Genomic DNA, 18,963 nt, shown 5'->3' with positions numbered 1-18,963 from the left:
CCACAGGCGTCTCAAGCCCATAATGACTAGGTGCTGCTGCCCCCAAGGGGTTCTGCTTCCTGCATCGCAGGGCCAGCCCTGGAACACAGCTTCCACAGTCCCTCCTCCTGCTTCATACCTGCCTTGAAGGGAGGGCTGGGAGGAGGGTCTAGTGCTCCCAAGAACACATCACAGGGGCCTCCTCTCTCCACCTGGCACTCAGCTTCTTTAAGTCAGGACTCTCCTAAATCAGAGGCTCGAGAATTTCTACCCAGTTCCAGCCACTCTTTTTCTTGTTAATTACCCTCTTTAAAAATCCATTTAGCCGGGCATGGTGGCAGCACACGCTTGTAATCCCTGCGCTTGGAGGGCTGAGATAGGAGGATCGCACGGGTTCGAAGCCAGCCTCAGCTACTTAGTGAGACCCTGTTTCCAAATAAAATATAAAAAAGGTCTGGGAGTATAGCCCGGAGGTAGAAAGCCTCTGGGTTCTACCCCCAGTACCACCAAAAAAAAAAAAAGAAAAAAAATCCATTTCCAGCCAGACATGGTGGTGCAGGCTTGTAATCCCCGCCCTTGGGAGGCTGAGACAGGAGCATCGTGGTTCTCGGACAGCCTCAGCTACTTAGTGAGGTCCTTTGCAACTCAGTTAGACCCTGTTTCAAAATAAAGACTATAAAATAGGGCTGGGGGTGTAGCTCAGAGGTAGAATGCTTCTGGGTTCCATCACCAGTATCCCAAAAAGAAAAAAATAATCCATTTCCAGCCAGTTGAGGAGGTGCAAGCTTGAATTCCAATACTTGGAGGCTGAGACAGGAGGATCGCACAGGTTCGAAGCCAGCCTCTGCTACTCAGTGAGGCTCTCAGCAACTTAGTGACCCTGTTTCCAAATAAAGTATAAAATAAGTCTGGGAGTATGGCCCGGAGGTAGAAAAGCCCCTGGGTTCCTGTCCCAGTACCACCAAAAAGAAAAAGAAAGAAAGAAAGAAAGAAAGGCATGGTGGCATATGTTTGTAATCCCAGGATTTGAGAGGCTGAGACAGAAGATGTTCGAGACAACCTCAGCTATTTAGTGAGGCCCTTTGCAACTCAGTGAGATCCTATTTCAAACTAAAGAATTAAAAAAAAAAAATAAGGCTGGGGGGTGTAGCTCGGGGGTATAAGTTCCATCCCTAGTACTGCAAAAATTAATTAATTAAAAAATTACATAAAGAATAAGAAATAGGACTAGGGGTATAGCTTGGAGATAGAATCCAGGGGTATTCTATCTCCAGTACCAAAAAAAAAAATTTTTTCCTAGTCAGGCATGGTGGTGCACACCTATAATCCTAGTATTTGGGAGGCTGAGACAGGAATATTGCAAGTTCAAGGACAGCCTCAGCAAGTAGTGAGACTCTCGTTAACCTAGTGAGACCCTGTTTCTTTTTTTTCCTTTTTTTTTTTTTTTTTTTTTTTTGCGGGTCTGGGGATGGAACTCAGGGGCATTCTACCTCTGAGCTACACCCCCAGCCCTATTTTTTCTTTTTTTTTTTTTTTTTTGCGGGTTTGGGGATGGAACCCAGGGGCATTTGGCCTCCGAGCTACACCCCCTGCCCTACTTTTTATTCTTTATTTTGAAACCGGGTCTCACTGAGTTGCAGAGGGCCTAAGTAGCTGAGGCTGTCCGCGAACCGTGATCCTCCAGGTCTCAGCCTCCCAAATGCTGGGATTACAAGCGTGTGCCACCACGCCCGGCTCCCCAGCCCTATTTTTTATTCTGTATTTTGAAACAGGGTCTCACTGAGTTGCAGAGGGCCTCACTAAGTAGCTAAGGCTGGCCGCAAACTGCAACCCTCCTGTCTCAGCCTCCCAAAGGGGCTGGGATTACAAGTGTGCGCCACCATGGCCAGCATCTCGGCTCTTCTTTCTTTCTTCCTTTCTTTCTTTCTTTCTTTCTTTCTTTCTTTCTTTCTTTCTTTCTTTCTTTCTTTCTTTCTTTCTTTCTTGGTACTGGGGATGGAACCCAGGGGCATTCTACCTCTGAGCTACACCCCCAGCCCTATATTTTTATTCTTTTTTTTTTTTTTGGTGGTGGTACTGGGGTTCCTGGAAGCCCTTCTACCTCCGGACTACACTCCCAGACCTATTTTTTATTTTTGGAAACAGGGCCTCTGAAGCCAGCACAGCTGGCTTCGAACCTGCGTGATCCTCCTGTCTCTGCCTCCAAAGTGCAGGGGGGGGGGGATTACAAGCTACAAGCGCGAGCCACCATGCCCGGCTATTCTTTATTTTGAAATAGGGTCTCATTGAGTTGCAAAGTACATCTCTAAGTAGCTGAGGCTGTCTGCGAACCAAACCCCTGATCCTCCAGTCTCAGCCTTCCAAATGCTGGGATTATGTGTGCACCACCACGCCTGTTTCAAAAATAAAAATAAAAATAAAATAGGGCTTAGGATATAGCTTGAAGGTAGAATGTTCCTGGGCTCAATTCCCAGTACCACAGTAACACACACACACACACACACACATCCATTTCCTCTCTCTTTCTCGCTCTTTTTTTTTTTTTTTTTTTTTTGGTATTTGGTATTTGGTATTAAACCCAAGGACCTTCTGCCTCTGAGCGAGGACCTCAAACCTTTTGTTATTTCTTTTGTTATTGTCTTAAAACAGGATCTCACAGCTGAGACAGGATGACTGAAGGTTGAAGGACAGCCTCAAGAAGTAGTAGACTCTCAGTGGCTTAGCAAGAGACCCTGTTTCCAAATAAGAAATAAAATCAGGCTGGGGGTATAGCTCAAAGGCAGAATGCTTCTGGGTTCAATCCCTAGTACAACAAAAACAAAAATCAGGGTCTCACTGAAACGGGGGTTTCTTGAGAGAAAACTCCGGCGAGTTCTTGTCTACAGAGAGCGAAGAATGACACCCACAGACCTCAGGAAGGGGAGTAAAAGGTTTACTGGAAGCAGCAGGGAATGGGGCAAGGGTGGCTGAACACCCCCAAGGGGACTGGAACTCTGGGTACAGCAGCTGCCTTCAGGACAATACTTGAGAGTAGCCCAAGCCGAATTGCCTTCAGGTGCAGGCTGCTTTCTTCTGGAGTCCGCACGATCTGCCAGAAGGGAATAGAGAAAAGTGGCCGAACACCCCATAGGGGTCCAGTAGCTGCCTTCAGGGTCACTACCTGAGTGTCCCCCGAGCCAAGTGCCCATCAGTTGCAAACTACTTTCTCCCAGAGTCCAGGCGATCTGCCAGAAAAGAGGTGCAGGTCACCCCTAGGGGCCTGGTCAGCCATGATGTCCAGCAGAGGCCTTCAGGTCACTAATCGAGAGTCGCCCGAGCCACGTGCCCTCAGATGCACTCTGCCTTCTCTCAGGGCCAACACGACCTGCAAGAGAGAGAACAGCTCCCCAAAGGGGGAGGGGGTCCCGAGTGGGAAAGTGCCCCACTTTTGCCATCTGACTGGCCAATGCCTGACCGCTTGCAAGTCCGTTTGTGGTTAGGGTGACTTTGAGATTCCAAGGAGAATTTGCATAGGACATTTGCAAGTTCTTTGAAGGGTCTCCTTCCCAGACTTGTTCGGTGGGTTTGTTGGTTAGAAAAACTCAGGATGACTTTGTGAATCTTTGACCTTCTTATCTCTGAATCTTTGGAGTTTCAGGTATCTGTTGTCTCTCAGGAAATTCAGGATGGCTTTGTGAAGCTCTGGCCTTCTTATTTCTGAGCCTTTGGAGTTTCCTGCATTTGTTGCCCCTCAGGGAATTCCGGAAATTAGCTTTTTTCTACCGAGGCCTTTTCCCTATCTGCCTATTTCCTTTCTATCTCCTCATCACTAGGTTTCTAAGAGTCTCTTTAAGTTGACCAGAGTCTCACTAACTTACTAAGGCTGGTCTTAAACCTGTGATCCTCCTGTCTCAGCCTCCCAAGTACTGGGATTACACGTGCACCACCACACCTGGCTTCATTTCCTTATCTTTAATACCAGATGTAAAAAATTACCCAAGTAGTGTCCCTAGGTGAATGCCCAAATGGGAAGCCACAACCAAGCAACTGAGCCCCAGGAGGTACCTGGTAAGTACCTGCCCCAGATATCTGTGACCTTCATATATTCATTCATCAACCACTTCTTCATTGAGCACCCATTCCATAGATGCTGTGGGATATTTGAAGATGAACAACATTCCCTGTCTTCAAGGGGTTCATAATTTTCAGATATGCCCTCAGGTCAGAGCAGAATTTCCCCAGGCCCTGATTTCCAGAAAAGAAATCAGGATGGGAAGGAATCAGTCCCAACACCAGTAAGAAACATCTGTTTCGCCAGGCATGGTGTTGCATGCTGGTAATCCCAGTGCTTGGGAAGCTGAGACAGGAGGATTGGGGTTCTCAGACAGCCTCACCTACTTAGTGAGGACCTTTACAACTCAGTGAGACCCTGTTTCAAAATAAAAAATAAAAAATAGGGCTGGGGGTATAGTAAAATGTCCCTGGGTTCCATCCCCAGTACTGCAAAAAAAAAAAATTAAATAAATCAATAAAGAATATAAGCTAGGCATGATGGTGAATGCTTATAATCCCAGTACTTGGAAGGCTGAGACAGGAGGATCATGCAGGTTCGAAGCCAGCCTCATCTACTTAGTGAGGTTGTCAGTAACTCAGTGAGACCCTGTTTCCAAAAAAATATATTAGGTCTGGGTGTGTAGCCCAGAGGTAGAAAGCCCCTGCGTTCCATCCCCAGTACCACAAAAATAAAGAATTTTTAAAAATAGCATTGAGGGTGTAGATCAGAGGTAGAATGTCCCTAGGTTCCATCCCCAGTACTGCAAAAAAAGGTAGAAAGGAAGGAAGGAAGGAAGGAAGGGAGGAAGGAAGGAAGGAAGGGAAAAAAGAAAGAAAGAAAGATAGAAAGAAAAGATAAAACGAAGCTGGGTATGGTGGTGCACACTTGTAATCCCAGCATTTGGGAGGCTGAGACAGGAGGATCACAGTTCGAGGATAGACTCAGCTACTTGGTGAGGCCCTTGTAACTCAGTGAGGCTTTATTTTTGTTTTAAAATAAAGAATAAAAAAATAAGGTTGGGGGTGTAGCTCAGAGGTAGAATGCCCCTGAGTTCCATCCCCAGTACCGCAAAAAAAAAAAAAAAAAAAGTAAAGAAAGATCTGTGTTTTAAGGGGGAAGCTTTATTTGGGGGTGGGACCAGTGGGTCTCCTGGGCCTGCCCGCCCACCCATCCCCAGCAGCAGCCTTCACTTCTTCCGGATCTCCAGGGCCTTCTCCTTCCGGATCTCCTTGGCCAGCTCCCCAATCAGTCTCCAGTACTCACTGAACTTGAGCTCGGAGTCCTGGTTCACATCCAAGCTCTTCATCTTCTCGTCCAGGTCGCCCACGTCCTGTTGAGCGAGGCACAGAGAGAAGGGCAGGCTTGGCACCTGGGCTCTGGAGCCCGAAGAGAGAAAAAATGGCCAGCGACCCCTCTCCGAGGGCCCTTGCCTCCGAGAGCACTAGCCCCTGTCCCTGTCCTAAAGGAAGAGGCCGCAGGCACAGGACGGCACGGCCTGGGTCCCAACTCCAAGGCCACCACGGTATAAATACTCCCACCGTGGCTGGTCAAAAGCGACAAACACGGCATCACGGAGTACAGATGTGGGGCGGAATGTACACAGTCTGCGTCACCAGCAACCCCTGCCCCAGCTGTGTGCATCTGCTCAGGAATACTCCAGCAGCCCCCAGATCCCTCTCAGGACATCCTCCTCCTTCAAAGTTTGAGCTGTTCCTTTGATATTCAGTTGGGCCAGTGATCAGGGGGATGGCAGAGATATGAGGTATCTGGTTTCCTAGGGAGCCCTGAACATAGGCTTCCATCATGGGCCTGTGAAACCCAGGGATACTGTAAGGCCGATTTCAAAAGAGAAGTTGCCAGACAATCGCAGGCAAAAACTTGAATGTTAGTTGGACGTGGTGACGCATGATTGTGATCCCAGTGCTTGGGAGGCTGAGATAGGAGGACCACAGGTTTGAGGACAGCCTCAGCTACTTAGTGAAATTCTGTTTCAAAATGAAAAGAGGAAGCCAGGCTTGGTGGCACATGCTTGTCATCCCAGTACTTGGGAGGCTGAAGCAGGAAGATCACAAATTTGAGGCCAGCCTGGGCAATTTATTTATTTATTTATTTATTTATTTATTTATTTATTTAGTGGGTCTGGGAATGGAACCCAGGGGCATTCGACCTCTGAGCTACACCCCCCCGCCCTATTTTTTATTCTTTATTTTGAGACAGGGTCTCACTAAGTTGCAGAGGGCCTCACTAAGTAGCTGAGGCTGTCCGCGAACCACAATCCTCCAGTCTCAGCCTCCCCACATCCTGGGATTACAAGCATGTGCCACCATGCCCGGCTAGCCTGGGCAATTGAAATAGAATTTTAAGAAGGGTTAGGGAAGCCGGACATGGTGGCCCATGTTTGAAATCTCAGCATTTGGGAGCCTGAGACAAAAGGATCTCGGTTTGCAGTCAGGCTCATCTACTTAGTGAGGTCCTTTGTAACTCAGTGAGACTCTGTTTCAAAATAAAGAAAAAAAAAAAAAAATGACAACTGGGAGTTGGGTGTGGTGGTGCACACTTGTAATCCCAGCATTCGGGAGGCTGAGACAGGAGGATCGCCTTTTGCGGCCAGCATCATCTACTTTGTGAGGGAGACCCTTTGCAACTAAGTGAGACCATGTTTCAAAATAAAAAATAAAATAGGACTGGGGGTGTAACTCAGAGGTAGAATGCTCCTGGGTTCAATCCCCAGTACCAAAAAAAAAAAAAAAAAAAAAAAAAAAAAAAAAAATTGAGCTGGGGTTGTAGCTCAGAGATAGAATGCCCCCGGGTTCCATCAACCAGTACTGGGGGAAAAAAAAATGAAGAGCTGGAGATGTAGCTCAATTTGGTAGAGTGCTTGTCTAGAATGTGAAGGTCCTGGGTTCAATCCCCACCACTGCCCAGAACAAAAAACTAGTATCTAAGATCCAATAGAGAAGGCAGTTTCTTTTGGTGGTGGTTGTGCTTTTTTGTTGTTGGTGGTGGTGGTGGGAGCTACACCCCCAGTCCCATTTTTTATTCTTTATTTTGAAACAGGTCTCACTGAGTTGTAAAGAGCCTCACTAAGTAACTGAGGCTGTCTACGAACCGCGATCCTCCGTCTCAGCCTCCGGAATACTGGGATGACAAGCGTGCGCCAACACGCCCGGCTCAGTCCTATTTTTGATTCTTTATTTTGAAACATGGTCTCACTGAGTTGCAAAGAGCCTCACTAAGTAGCTGAGGCTGTCCATAAATTACAATCCTCCTGTCTCAGTCTCCCAAATGCTGGAATTACAAGTGTGCACCACCACTCCCTCGAAAGAAGGCAGTTTTGATAATGCAGGAGAGGGAACAAGACATTGAAGAGGCATGCCTTTTAAGGAGGTGAGAGAGGATGGGATCCAGGGCTCCAGTGGAGGGGCTGAGGCAGATCATTCATATGGATTGGAAAGAAGTCAGAATATGTGCTGACCAGCTGGTGGACTTTTCCTGATGGCTTTTATTTTCTCAGTCAGGGGGAACAGGGAGAAAGAGGCTTGAAAGCAAGAGAAAAAGTTATGAAATGATCATCTGCAAGAGGTGGCCGGGCGTGGTGGTACACACTTGTAATTCCAGTACAGGAAGGCTGAGACAGGAGGATCGCAGTTTCATGGCCCGCCTCAGCTACTCGGTGAGGCCCTGTTTCAAAATAAAGAATAAAAAATCAGGCTGGGGTTGTAGCTCAGAAGTAGAATGCCTCTGGGTTCCATCCCCAGTACTGCAAAACAGAAAAAAAGAAAAAGTTAGTGGATTAGCTGGGCGTGGTGGCGCACGCTTGTAATCCCTGTGCTTAGGAGGCTGAGACAGGAGGATTGCACAGGTTCGAAGCCAGCCTCAGCTACTTAGTGAGGCTCTCAGCAATTTAGTGAGACCCTGTTTCCAAATAAAATATATATTTTAAAAAAGGTTTGGGAGTATAGCCCGGAGGTAGAAAGCCCCTGGGTTTTACCCCCAGTACCACAAAAAAAAAAATAAATAAATAAATAAATAGGTCTGGAAGATTAGCCCAGAGGTAGAAAGCCTCTGGCTTCCACCCCCAGTACCACCAAAAAAAATAAAAATAAAAATGTTAGTGGATGAATCACCCAGGGAATACAGGGTTGCCAGGCATTGCCCAGGGTCTCCTTGGAGTCTGTGGTTAAGGTTCTAGAGACAAGTCAACATAGCTATGTGTTTTTCTCCAAGCATATCCCACTACACAAGCGCAGGCATAGGGGGTGGGTGTAATAAGCAAGTCAGCGTAGGTCAAGTGTTGGATTCCACCAGGGTGGAGATTCTGCCAGACAATAAGGACAAAGAGACAGAATCTCTCAAGGGTGTTGAGGGAGCGATGGTAGTAATGAATCTTAGAACCTGATCTGAGGAGGAGGAGAAATGAGGTGATGAAAGACGAAAAAGCCACGAGTCAGTCACTGAAGGTCAGCAGGGCACAGTGCCATATGCCTATAATCCCAGGATCGCAGGTTCAAGGCCAGCCTCAGGGCTGAGGATGTAGCTCAGAGGTAAAAATGCTCTTGGGTCCAATTTCCATACAGAGAGAGAGAGAGTCCCAGTGGGATAAACTTGATTGAGGTAGAAAAGTGACTGAGGAATAAAGTCCGAATGGCAGGGGGGAGCCAGATATTAAGATTTTGAAAGTGGTGGCTTCTTTTCATGAGTCATAAATAAAGGCATGGGATGCTAAAATGGCTGATTTTTTTTTTTAAATTTTTTTGCAGTACTGGGGATGGAACCCAGGGGCATTCTACCTCTGAGCAACACCCCCAGCCCAATTTTGTATTCTTTATTTTGAAACAGGGTCTCACTGAGTTGCAAAGGGCCTCACTAAGTAGCGGAGGCTGGCTGTGAACCGCGATCCTCCGTCTCAGCCTCCCAAATGCCGGGATTACAAGTGTGCGCCACCACGCCTGGCCAGGACAGATCTTTAGAAGTGAGGAATATAAGCCAGGCATGGTGGCACATGCCTGTCATTCCAGTACTTGGGAGGCTGAGACAGGAGGATCACAGGTTCAAGGCCACCCTGAGCAACTTGCAAGATTGTGTTTCAAAATAAAAAGGGCTGGGGCTGTAGCTCAGAGGTAAAATAGTTTAATGAGAGCACAGCTCCCAGTCACACACTCCCACTTGCACAAACACAGCCTCTTTGCCTGCCTTGTTATACACGCACATTCATGCACGCACACATGCGTGCACACACACAGCCAGGCAAAAAAACCCAAGACCATCTACATATTCTTCTTTCTTTCCTTCTTTTCTTGTACTGGGATGGAACCCGGAGGCATTCTGACCTTCGAGTTATACCCCTAGCCCTATTTTTAAAAATATTTATTTTGCCGGGCGTAGTGGCGCACACTTGTAATCCCAGCATTCGGGAGGCCGAGACCAGAGGATCGCGGTTCGCGGACAGCCTCAGCTACTTAATGAGGCCCTTGCAACTTAGCGAGACCCTGTTTCAAAATAAAGAATAAAAAATAGGGCTGGGGGTATAGTTCGGACATCAAATACCCCTGAGTTCCATCCTCAGACCCGCAAAAAAAAAAAAAAAAAAAAAAAAAAAAATTGTTTTGAAACGGTGTCTCCTTAGGCTGCTCAGAGTCTTGCTAACCTGCTGAGCCTGGTCTCGAACCCGTGATCTTCCCGTGCTGGCTTCCCACGTACTGGATTACAGGCCTGCACCACCACCTCTGACTTCATCTTTTCTTGTGGCCATATTATGTACTCGGCAATATCGGCTCACCTAGACAGTATCCCATAATCACCATCTCAATAAAATCTCAGTCCCAGGGACCTGGGCCTACCTTGAGCAGGTGAGGCAGCTGCTGGGTGACCAGCTCCTTAAACTCATTGGTGCTGAGGCTGCCTTTCCGGCCTTCCCGCCCTGCAAAGGTGAAGAAGGTGGTGACCACCGTCTCGATGGCCATCTCCAGCTCGGTCAGTGGCTCAGCCGCCATTGGGACCCAGAGGTTGGAGCCGGGGTCCTCGTGGCACTGACCTGCAGGATGGGGAACGATACAGAGGTAAGAGTTAGGTTACCTGGGGCTCAGGAATGGCCAGGGTCCCCCACAGTGGTGCTGCCTCCTCAGACCTCTCCCTGGAGGGCACATTATAGAAAAGAGGGAGAAGAGAGACAGGACAGAGGTTGAACTTGGGGCTGGGGACCAGGTAACAGTTTAGGGTCAATTTCAGAAACCCCTTATTCTGTGGGTTATAGGTGTCTGGGGGTCTTTTTTTTCAGTACTGGGGATAGAACCCAGGAGCATTCTACCTCTGAGATACATCCCCCAGCCCTAATTTTTAATTCTTTATTTGGAAACAGGGTCTCACTAAGTTATAGAGGGCCTCACTAAATAAGGCTGGCAGCAAACCTAGAATCCTCCTGTCTCAGCATCCCAAGTACTGGGATTACAAACATGTGTCATCACACCCAGCTCAGGGATCTTTTTAAGTATCTGACTAGGCGTCGTGGCGCACGCTTGTAAGCCCAATACTTGGGAGGCTGAGACAGGAGGATCCCATGGGTTCGAAGCTAGCCTTAGCTACTTAGTGAGGCTCTCTGCACCTTAGTGAGACCGTTTCCAAATAAAAATGTAAAATAGGTCTGGGAGTACAGCCCAGAGGTAGAAGGCCCCTGGGTTCCATACCCAGTAACACACATACACACACACGAATCTGTCTTGGGGAGCCCTGAGTGGTGATCCCCCAGGTTGGATATCTCTCTATCTGGGAAGAGATTTCCAGTTCGCAGTTACTTTTTTTGTTGTTTTTTTCTTTTCACTTATTTTTCCTTTTTTGACAGTCCTGGAGATTGAACCCAGGGGCCTTCTACCTCTGAGCTACACCCCAGCCCCTTTTTATTTTTTACTTTGAAACAGAATCAGTTTACTAAGTTGTTGGGGCTGGCTTGGAACTTGTGATCCTCCTGTCTCAGCCTCTCAAGTACTGGCATTATGACACTTGGCTTTTTTTTTTTTAATCTTAAAACAGAGTCTCACTCAGTTGCTGAAGGTCTTGCTAAATTGCTGAGGCTGGCCTTGAACCTGCAATCCTCCTATCTCAGCCTTCCAAGTACTGGGATTACAGGCCTACGCCACCATACCCAGCTCTGCAGTTCTGTTTCAGTTGTGTGTGTGTCTGGCAGCCCCTCCCTCCCCCATGGGGTTCCTGTCCCAAGGGCCCCTTCTGGTCATCTTGTCCAGCCTCAAAGGGTCAGAAGGTTGTCTGTCTCCAAAGCTTGTTTACAGTGGGACCTGGGTCTCCACCCGTCCACACTCCACCCGCCCACACTCTGACCGCTAGCCAGAATTGGCAAAGGCCCAGCCGTGGTCAGAGCTGTCTCAGACTGGATTGCCTTAGGTCCTCTGGCCCCCCACCTTACACTCTGTTCTGGGGGCAGCTGGACAGAGAGCCCAACCCGGGACCCCGCCTGCCCTCCCCACTCCTGTCTTTGGGTGACCGGGAGTGACTCCTAGAACAGGAGTTCTGATTCCTCAAGCCCACGAAGGGCTCGGTCCAAGAAAGGGCACTGTCCCCAGGCAAGGCTGGACGTCGGGAACATGCCCACTCATCCCTCTCATTTTCATCCACCCACATACGCGCACACACTCCTGCCGGGACTGAGGCTTGCTCTCCCAAAGCCACTTCCTGAAATCCCTGTCGGAGCCCGGATCTAGGGGAGGGACTTGGGCACCAAGAGAAGAAAAAGAATTCCAGAAAGAAAAGCTTTCCCTAACGGGTAGAGGGGTGAGGGGGCGGGGCGGGGCAGGGAGGTTGAGACTCACCAGGGTTAGGAGATGGGGCGCTGCAAACAGGAGCCTAAGGGCTGAGGTTTATAAGCCCGGAGAGGGAGGAGCCAGCTAGCGTCAAGTTTCCAAAGCTGATTCGGAAGAGAGGGGACCGCCCAATCTCATCTCCTGTGCCAGCTTCGGGCAAGGATTCCAGCCGACCAACCCAGGCCTTCTGTGTCCCCCGACTTGAGAGGGGGGCTGCCTAGACAGATCCCATTCAACAGGGGATGCTGGGGACTGCTGCGCCGCCACGCCCCAAAAGCCAATCAGAAGTGCCTGTTGCTGTGGGGCGGGGGGGGGGGGGGGGGTGACATCTGCTGATTGAAGAAAGAGCTCGTCACTGAGGGGCCCAATCAGAAACAGTACAGAGACCCCGCACACCAAGGCCCCTTCAGGGACCCAGGCTGAGGCTCCCACAAATAGAAGATCCAGGCTGAGGCTCCCAAAGAACAAATCCCCAGCTCTCAGCGAGACATCCCAAAACTAACTCTGCACAGGCTCACAGGAGCCCCAAACTGGGACCCCAGTGGGGTCCCTGCTCAGTGCCTTCAGGGACCGCGCAGCGGGCTGCGATTGGGCTATCTCGTCCCTCCCAAGGCCACCTCCTTCCCGCTGGTGCCCAGCAGCCGGTCCCCAGCAGCGGAGGGGAGGGGAGCAAGGCCAGAGAAGAGACACAGGGCAGCCTGTTCCAGCCTGGGAGACAGAGGGCGCCTCTGTCTGCTGCTGGCTCCTGGCCCCTGGCCCCGTGGTGTCCGTGAAGGGGTGGAGCCGGTGGGGAGGGGGGTCGGCGGGGGGCCGGGAGCACTGCTAAAGACAGGTCTCACGCAGCTCCAGCAGCCACAGCTGCAGCCTCGTCCACCTCTCCAGAACCTGCCCCACCTCAGCCTAGGCTGACTAAGTGAGTATCCTGCCTCGTGGGGCCAGGTCTCTGGCCTGGCCAGCTTAGGGGAAAGGGGGCTTCAGGAGGACCACAAGGGTCAGGGATGATGGCAGTGTGATCTGAGGGTCTGCCAGGAAACAGTCAGATGGAGGCAGTTCAGGATTTGGGGGAAAGGGAGTTTGGAAGGTGTTAAGGGGAGACAAGTGAAGGTCAGGGGGCGCCCAGAAACTGCCATCCGACTTTCAGGCTACCAGGCCCTCCCTGAGTCCCCTGCCAAGGCCCCCAGCCACCCCAGGTGTTGGGGAAGAGATGTAACCCTCGACTAGCTTCCCGTGGGGTAAAAAGAAAGAATAGAACAGCTGTTCCTGCCCCCCCCCCCGACTCACTCCCCGCCACCCCTGCCAGCCTTGCCAAGGTCCCAGGGAAGTCTGGGGGTAGCTGAGTGTAGGTCGTGTGACAGGAGGAAGACAGGACCCTAGGGCACTGTGTCCTCTCCAACCCTGCCTCCCAAGGACCTCCCTTCTTCCCCTTCCCAGCCCAGGTCCCTCATTTCTTCCCCCAGGCTTTTCCTTTTTGTATATTTACCATTCCAATTCCTCCCAGAGCTGTTCCCACATAAAACCCTGGGCTGCTGAGGGCCCTGGGCAGCCTCCAGGCACCCCTCCTGGATGAGGCTGGTAACTGAGCCTCCAGCACCCCTCCCTTGTGCACCCCTTATCCCCTCTATCAGCCCCGGCTTGGGTTCCATCTCCCCAGTGTCTCTGTGACAACTGCTTCTCAAGTCCGGAGTTCAGGTGACGCTCACAAGGGCCCCATTGAAGAGCTGGGGTATCATCCGATCAGGGCCCATTGTCCAGTGCCCCAGACCTGGGGAAGGATGGAGACATCTGATCTGAGACACCCGAGCTGCCCCCTGGGGCATGGGGGACTTGACTGTCCCCAGGGCCAAAGGACAGAGGCCCCCTGCCTTGGGAGTCTTGTCTCCCTGACAGACTTCTCCATTTTTTGCTCTCTACAGCCCCTGAACTCAAAAGACTTCATGCGCTCAGTGGGTTCTCTTCCCGGGCACATCCCAGCCACCTCCTCTAGCTGCTGCTTCCCACATCAAACAGCATCAGGGACAAGGCCTAACTAAGGGGTCTTCTCTTCTACCTGAGAGCCCTTCCTATCAGGAAAAGGCTCAGTAAGGCTCACCGTGGTGGCGCATGCCTGTAACCCCAGTACTTGGGAGGCTGAGACAGGAGGATTGCCAGCCTCAGCTACTTAGACTCTCAGCAACTTAGTGAGACTCTGTTTCGAATAAAATATAAAATAGGTCTGGGAGTGTAGACCAGAGGTAGAAAGCCCCTGGGTTCCATCTCCAGTACCACAAAAAGAAAAGAAAAGGCTCAGCGCCAGGCGTGGTGGCGCACGCTTATAATCCCAGCATTTGGGAGGCTGGGACAGGAGGATCTCAGTTTGCAGACAGCCTCAGCTATTTACTGAGGCCCTCTGCAACTCAGAGATAAGCTGTTTCAAATTAAAGAATAAAAAATAGGGCTAGGGGTGTAGCTCAGAGGTAGAATGCCCCTGGGTCCCATCCCCAGTACCACACACACACACACACACACACACACACACACACACACAAAAAGGCTCAGACATTCTTTTCTCCCTTCCTGTTCCCCATCTGCTGGAAGGGCTAATTTTGCCCAAAAAAAAAAAAAAAAAAGGAATCAAATCAGATGCAAGGGGACACATACCCCAGTGAAGCCCAAATGACATTCAGGCTGTTTTCAGGAAGCTCAGAGGCAGGAGGGAGACTTCCCAGCCTTGGGTCAACCCTTCGGGCTGCCACCCCCTCAATCAGGCTCACTGGGGGCACCCAGCTTAGTCTTTGCTATGCTGAGCAACAGAGTCCAGGCTGTAGAGACCCCAACCCACCGCCCCCAACAGCAGACCTTGGCTGAGCTAGGCCTGCAAGGGCCAGGGTAAAAATAGAACCAGGAGAAGCCACCCCAGTCCGGTGACCCTGCCTGCCTGCCCCACCCTCCTCCGTCTGCCCTGGCGTCCGGGAGGCTCTGCAGACTCCACTGCAGGCCTCCGGAGCCAGCCAGCTCCGGCTGCTGGCTCTCCACGCCGCCCCACCCTGAATCCCTCTGCCTGGGACCCGATTGAATGTGTCTGGATTTAGGTGTCCTGGGGTTTCCTCCATCCTGTAACATCTCAGTGGAAGGTAAAGTGCAATGTGGCGCCCATCTCCTAGCTGTGGAAGCGGGGCCATGTCTAAGGGCTGCCCTCGGCTGGACCCCAGCTCACTTCTATGATGGGGGGGTAGGTGCGCTGCCAGGATGGGCTCAGAGCTGGAGACTGCCATGGAGACCCTCATCAACGTGTTCCACGCCCACTCCGCCAAGGAGGGGGATAAGTACAAGCTGAGCAAGAAAGAGCTGAAAGACCTGCTGCAGACGGAGCTCTCCGGCTTCCTGGACGTGAGCACCGAGAGGGATTCAGGGTCCAGTGGGCGGCTGGAGGGGTGGGGACCTCCCTGCCATGCTTTCCATCCCTGCCCTGCTCGGTCAAACCATCCCGGTCCTCTCCCAGGCTCCCCTGCTCCTCCTGGGCCAAAGGGAAATGCCAGAGTTTATTGATCACCTCTTAGGTGCTAGCCCTTGTACAAATTCATCAAATTTATTTATTTATTTATTTATTTATTTACTTATTTATTTATTTTTGTGGTACTAGGGATGGAATCCAGGGGCAGTCTACCTGCGAGCTACCATCACCAAGTACCCAGCACGGTTTTTTATTCCTTCTTTTTTTATTTTTTATTTGCGGTTCTGGGGATAAAACCCAGGGGCATTAGAACTCTGAGCAATACCCCCTGCCCCATTTTTCTTTTTTCTTATTATTCTTTTTTTTTTTTTTTTTTTTTTGGAAACAGGGTCTCCTAAGCCAGCTTGCATGGCTGGCTTCAAACCTGCGCGATCCTCCTGTCTCCGCCTCCCAAGCGAGGGGATTACAAGCATGCGCCACCACGCCCGGCTATTATTCTTTATTTTGAAACAGGGTCTTGCTGAGTTGCAAAGAACCTCACTAAGTAGTAGCTGAAGCTGTCTGCGAACCGCTATCCTCCTGTCTCAGCCTCCCAAATGCTGGGATTACAAGTGTGCGCCACCACGGCCGGCTTTTTTTTTCTTTTTTCTTTTATTTTTCCTTATTGGTGCATTGTGGTCATACATCTTAATGGGGTACAAGATGGTGGAAATATACATACACACATCACTCCTGTCCCATTACCTCCCCTCCCTCCTTCTCATCTTTGGCTTAGTGATTTGACTTTGATATGTTTGTTAATGTACATCTTGTCCCAGCCCTACTTTTTTGTGTGTGTGGTTCAGGGGTAGAACCCAGAGGCGGTCTACCTCTGGGCTATACTCCCAGACCTATTTTTATATTTTATCTGAAAACAGGATCTCCCTAAGTTACTAAGAGCCTCACTAAGTAGCTGATGCTGGCTTTGAACCTGCACCATCCTCCTGTCTCAGCCTCCCAAGAGTGGAGATTACAAGCGTGTACCACCACTGCAGGCTCCAGCCCTACTTTTTATTCTTTATTTTGAACAGTGTCTCACTAAGTTTCAGAGGGCCTCACTAAGTAGCAGAGGCTAGCTACAAACTTGCGATCCTCCTGTCTCAGTTTCCCAAATGCTGGGATTACATGCCTGCACCACCATATCTGGCTGGCCCTGCTTCTTTCTAACTTTAACACATTGATTTAACCAAAACCATCCATTTGTTTATTCTCTAGAAGGGAAGCATTGAAAACATCCTCGTATCATTTGTATTAGACTGAAACTAGACAGCCGGGGTGTGGTGGCGCATGTTTGTAATTCTAGCATTCATTCGGGTGATTGAGATGGGAGGATCCAGGTTCGAAGCCAGCCTCAGCTACTTAATGAGGCTATTTGCAACTCAGTGAGACCCTGTTTCAAAATAAAGAATAAAAAATAGGGCTGGGTTGTAGCTCAGAGGGAGAATGCCCCTGGGTTCCATCCCCAGTATCACAAAAGAAAAGAAAAAAAAATAGGGCAGGGCCAGGCATGGTGGTGCACGCTTGTAATCCCAGCATTTGGGGGGCTGAGACAGGAGGACAGCAGTTTGCAGACAGCCTTGGCTACTACTTAGTGAGGCCCTTTGAAACTCAGTGAGACCCTGTTTCAAAATAAAGAATAAAAAATAGGGCTGGGGGGATATAGCTCGGAGGTAGAATACCTCCGCAAAAAATAAAATAAAATAATAAAAAACAGGGCTGGAGGTATAGCTACGAGGCACAATGCCCCTGGGTTCCATCCCCAGTGCCACAAAAACAAACAAACAAACTAGACCATGTCTGTAAGGCTCCTGGAGCAGTGCTTGCCACATTGTAGACAATCAACCTATGGCACCGGGTGCCATTATTAACTCTGCCAGATTAAGGAGTTTGGAGTTTGTCTTGTAGGCAACAGGCGCCCACAAGTGTTTTCAGGGAGGAGATAGGTCTATCGTTAGGTATCACTTGCGTTTCTGATTTTCCTTGGCCCTCTTGACTCGGTGGTAGACACCTGTCTGCTCATCTCCATCTCCCTCTCTCTCCTCCACAGACCCAGAAGGATGCAGACGCTGTGGACAAGGTCATGAAGGAGCTAGACGAGAACGGAGACGGGGAAGTGGACTTCCAGGAGTACGTGGTGCTGGTGGCCGCTCTCACCGTGGCCTGCAACAACTTCTTCTGGGAGAACAGTTGAGCACATAGCCCCAGTGGGCGGCGCCCTTCCCCCGGACCCCTCCACACCTGCCCCTTCACCCTACTTTCACTTCACCCCACTTCTACCTCTCTACACCTCTCTGCTTGCCCCACCCCCCTCAACCCACAGCAAGGGCGCAAGAGTAGCAGTCCAGGCCTGCCACTCAGCATTCATTAAAGGCTCCGCTCTCGCCAGCCATCAGTGTCTGCCTCCTCTGGGGTCTGGGAGTGGGAGGAGGAGAGGGGAGGGTTGCTCACTCCCCTTTCCTGTGGAGAGTGTTCGAAAGCTTTCCCTCTTCCTCCTTGAGGCCCGCTAGTGGCTCAGAAATGTGGGCATCCCGGGTTCCAGCTGGAGATGGAAGTCGTCTTCTCAACCATACAACCAGAAAGAATCTGTTTTCAACCTTCAAGCGCTATTTACTGAGGTCCCACCATGAGCTAGACACTGTAGGAACTGGGGTTAGTGCAGTGGGCAAAACAAACGCCATGCTTGCCCTCACCTAAATAAAGTCCAGCAAGGACGTAAGGCAGTTAAATACACCCCGACACGTGTAAGTGCCAGGAAGGAAAAATGAGGATTCCAGTGTGCATCTGGGGCAGAGGAAGAGTTGAAGATGTGTTCATTCATCCCTCAAACGTGAACAGTTTATTGTCTACTGAGCCCTAAGAAAAATCCCTCCGTAGGTCTACATCAAAATCCACAGGGAGGCAGTGTCAGAGCGCTAGCATGGTGTGCAAAAGGCCCTGGGTTGGATATCCAGGACCACAAAAAATAATAATAACAATAATTCCACATGGGTGGTAGGTGGGGAGGGAAGTAACGGAAGGGACAGAAGAACACAAAGCCCCCTCTCCCCTAGGGCTTGGCTGGGGCGTTTATGCCACTCCAAATTCTGAATAGGGCAAACCGGGAATAAAAAGAGAGCCAGAGCAAATCATCCAAGCCCCGGTGGTCCGAAAGAGACCGAAACGAGCTCCGCACTAAGATTTTTAGACATGCTTCCTGGGTAGAAAGGGCTCGAAGGAATACGAACCATTTTCATTCGGATCAAAGGCGCTCTCCGCAGCGTGTATCACCCGCCAAGGTGCAGCTTAACCCCTGCAGAAAAGCGAAGCCCCACCCACAAGCTACCCGACCTCGCCCCGTTGTGGGCGTGCCCTCGCAAACGCCCCTCCTTCGCCGCAGGGCTCCGCCTCCGATCCCCGCGCACGCGCAGCACACCCCGCCCGCCTGCGTGCGCACCCAAACGCGTGACGTAAGCGCGTCGACGCCATTTTAGCCGGTCCCACTCCGCACGGGGCGTGGCGGCCATTTTGTTTTGGGCGCCGAGCCGGAGTTGGTGGTGGCGTCCGTGGTGGCCCAGGCGAAAGGCAGCAGAGGGCAGGCCGGAGGCACAGAGCCAGCCCAGAGCGAACCAGCGAACCTCGCCGTAGCCTAGCGCTGACGCGTCCAGCCCGCCGCCCAGCTGGTTACCCCAGGC

The 18,963-nt window shown here is 50.6% G+C and overlaps 2 protein-coding genes across 2 annotated transcripts; one reads left to right on the top strand and one right to left on the bottom strand.

The window, feature by feature from the left end:
* Nucleotides 1–5,198: 5,198 nt before the first annotated feature.
* Nucleotides 5,199–10,005, bottom strand: S100A13 (S100 calcium binding protein A13; the record flags this gene model as incomplete). Its single annotated transcript, XM_080690515.1, has 2 exons — nt 5,199–5,342; nt 9,853–10,005. 2 exons carry the CDS (start codon nt 10,003–10,005, stop codon nt 5,199–5,201), a joined length of 297 nt encoding a protein of 98 aa, XP_080546641.1.
* A 5,043-nt stretch (nt 10,006–15,048) lies between these two features.
* Nucleotides 15,049–17,614, top strand: S100A1 (S100 calcium binding protein A1; the record flags this gene model as incomplete). The annotated part of the gene is made up of 2 exons (XM_080690886.1): nt 15,049–15,189; nt 17,340–17,614. 2 exons carry the CDS (start codon nt 15,049–15,051, stop codon nt 17,481–17,483), a joined length of 285 nt encoding a protein of 94 aa, XP_080547012.1. The 3' UTR covers nt 17,484–17,614.
* Between the last annotated feature and the right edge of the window lie 1,349 nt (nt 17,615–18,963).

This window comes from Muscardinus avellanarius (assembly GCF_963383645.1).
Source record: "Muscardinus avellanarius genome assembly, chromosome: 3".
NCBI classification, from domain to species: domain Eukaryota; kingdom Metazoa; phylum Chordata; class Mammalia; order Rodentia; family Gliridae; genus Muscardinus; species Muscardinus avellanarius.
This window is presented reverse-complemented; position numbering and strand designations above follow the sequence as displayed.